Source organism: Acanthisitta chloris, unplaced genomic scaffold (assembly GCF_000695815.1).
Source record: "Acanthisitta chloris isolate BGI_N310 unplaced genomic scaffold, ASM69581v1 scaffold24519, whole genome shotgun sequence".
NCBI lineage: Eukaryota > Metazoa > Chordata > Aves > Passeriformes > Acanthisittidae > Acanthisitta > Acanthisitta chloris.
The window spans coordinates 946-2986 of NW_008691186.1; the positions used below are offsets into that span (position 1 = coordinate 946).

At 45.4% G+C, this 2041-nt stretch overlaps 1 protein-coding gene across 1 annotated transcript; it reads left to right on the forward strand.

The window, feature by feature from the left end:
- Positions 1-565: 565 nt before the first annotated feature.
- On the forward strand, positions 566-1833 carry SAP18 (Sin3A-associated protein, 18kDa). Its single transcript, XM_009082152.1, has 2 exons — positions 566-687; positions 1376-1833. The coding sequence occupies exons 1-2, from the start codon at positions 566-568 to the stop codon at positions 1530-1532; spliced, it is 279 nt and encodes a 92-aa protein (XP_009080400.1). The 3' UTR covers positions 1533-1833.
- The last annotated feature ends 208 nt before the right edge of the window (positions 1834-2041 follow it).

The following is a 2041-nucleotide window of genomic DNA, read 5'->3' on the forward strand; positions in this document are numbered from 1 at the left end:
ATTAAAAACAGTAGGCTCCTGCTGTTTACATGGTAACCCTTGGGAGGGACTGGGAAATGCAGATGGTTGCCTGTACAACAGAGCTGAAGAGATTTGTCTCAGTGTTGTAGTAAATCAGGCACATTTCCACTAGACCATGCTGGCTCCAGTGTACAGTAAGAGGTGAATTCTCCCTGGTGTTAAAATCTAACTAGAGCAACTTCTGTCACTTGGTTGTTCAGTGAAAATGTATTGGTTGGAATGTGTGTATGTGATGCAGTTGTGAAATCCATGGCTTGCTGTGTAGCTGAAATATAAGAGGATGAGGCCTTGAGCAAGCTGGTCTAGTGAGGAGGTGTCCCTGCCCAAGGCAGGATTGGGACTAGATGATCTGTAAGGTCCATTCCAGCCCCTAAAATTCTATGATTCAACCTTCAGGTGTGGACACAGAGTATGCGCAGACGAGGAGCTGTTTATAATTAAGTTGTAGCAATATATTGATTCCATCTTCAATGTTTTGAGGAAGCTTTGCTTTCTTGTTGCTTTTGAGACCGTGAAGGACTTTGGTTTGTTTGTTTGATATAGGATGGATGCAACTCTGAAAGAGCTGACCAGCCTGGTGAAAGAAGTTTACCCAGAAGCACGGAAGAAGGGCACACACTTCAATTTTGCCATTGTTTTTACAGATCTCAAGAGGCCTGGCTATAGGTAAGTGGCATTTCTTCTCTGGGTTATAGAAGACTTTGGGCCCCAAGCAGTAAATTGTTCTTCATTAACACTGATTTTAAAGTTCAGAACCCACATACCAAATTTGTGAAGTTCTTGGTGACAGACTATATGATGAACACTACAAACTCTTAAGTGTTGCTTGGTAACTGTCACTGCTAATGTGTTCCCAAAACAATGAACCTATGTGCTTGAAGGCTTTGATTGCTGTGTTGGCAACCAGCCATGGACCTCCAGCTTGAGAGAACACTCTGTTCCTGGCAGGTCTTGCACCTGAGTTATAGCAGTGATCTTGTTGCAGGTGTCTGTCTATGAAAATGGCATGAGCTAAACTTCTTCAGCATCCAGTGGCTATATCCTGCTCTGGAATCCCTGGGGTCTTGTGCCATGTCTGCATGGAAGGGAGCAAGGGGTTCTCACTAGTATATACCTTAATAAGGTAGAAGGTTCCCCCACCCTCTGCCCTATCCAAAAGAGGATTCGGTGTAGCTTTTCTTGGCATGTGTGGTCCTGCAGAGAGAAGCCCTAGTGCCTCGTGCACGTAGCGAAATGGCAGGCACAGTGCAGAGGTGGCATGGGAAGGGGGTTATGGGCTGACACGGGTCCTGTATTGGACATCTGGAGAGATTTGCCACTGATAACTTACTTGCCTTTCCTCTGCTGCTCACAGGGTGAAGGAGATTGGCAGTACCATGTCGGGCAGGAAGGGCACAGATGATTCCATGACGTTGCAGTCTCAGAAATTCCAGATAGGAGACTACTTGGATATAGCAATCACTCCCCCGAACCGCGCACCGCCCCCGTCGAGCCGCATGAGACCTTACTAAACTACTGCTCTTTTTATGACTACGTATCCTGTTTATTCCTACTTGCTGTTCTAAAGCAGGCTTATTTTTTTGCTTTTGTTGCTAAGCACCTGCAGGCAAAGCTAAGCATCAGAAATAGAAGTTAACTCTTAAACCTTAACTTTTAGTTTATTGTTTTAGAAGCCCCATTATCCTATTCCTGATAGTTATAGTTGGGATAGTAAGTCAGTGTGTCCAGTGTTTCAAGACTTCCATAAAATTTGACCAGGAGGATTACAGGTATTCTGTTGTTCTGTCTTGTTTGGAATAAAGGTTGATGGTAATCTTTTGATTGTGTGGTGGTGTATTGAGGCTCAAGGCTGTTCTGTGTTAAAGGTTACTGATGAAGCTGGGGGGTGTGGAGTGTGCTCAGCGCTCAGCTTCCAGACTCTGAAAATGGAGGAAGGGGTAGCTAAGGGGTCCCAGTTGTGCACGGGGAACTGGAAGGCTAGTCTGTGTGGCATTGCCTGGTACCTTACTAGGGTGCAGGA

Bases quoted from the DNA above. Each gene is read 5' to 3' on its own strand.
- SAP18 (XM_009082152.1), top strand. From the start codon at position 566: ATGGATGCAACTCTGAAAGAGCTGACCAGCCTGGTGAAAGAAGTTTAC. The intron at 688-1,375 runs GTAAGTGGCATT...TGCTGCTCACAG, and splicing joins CTCAAGAGGCCTGGCTATAG to GGTGAAGGAGATTGGCAGTA.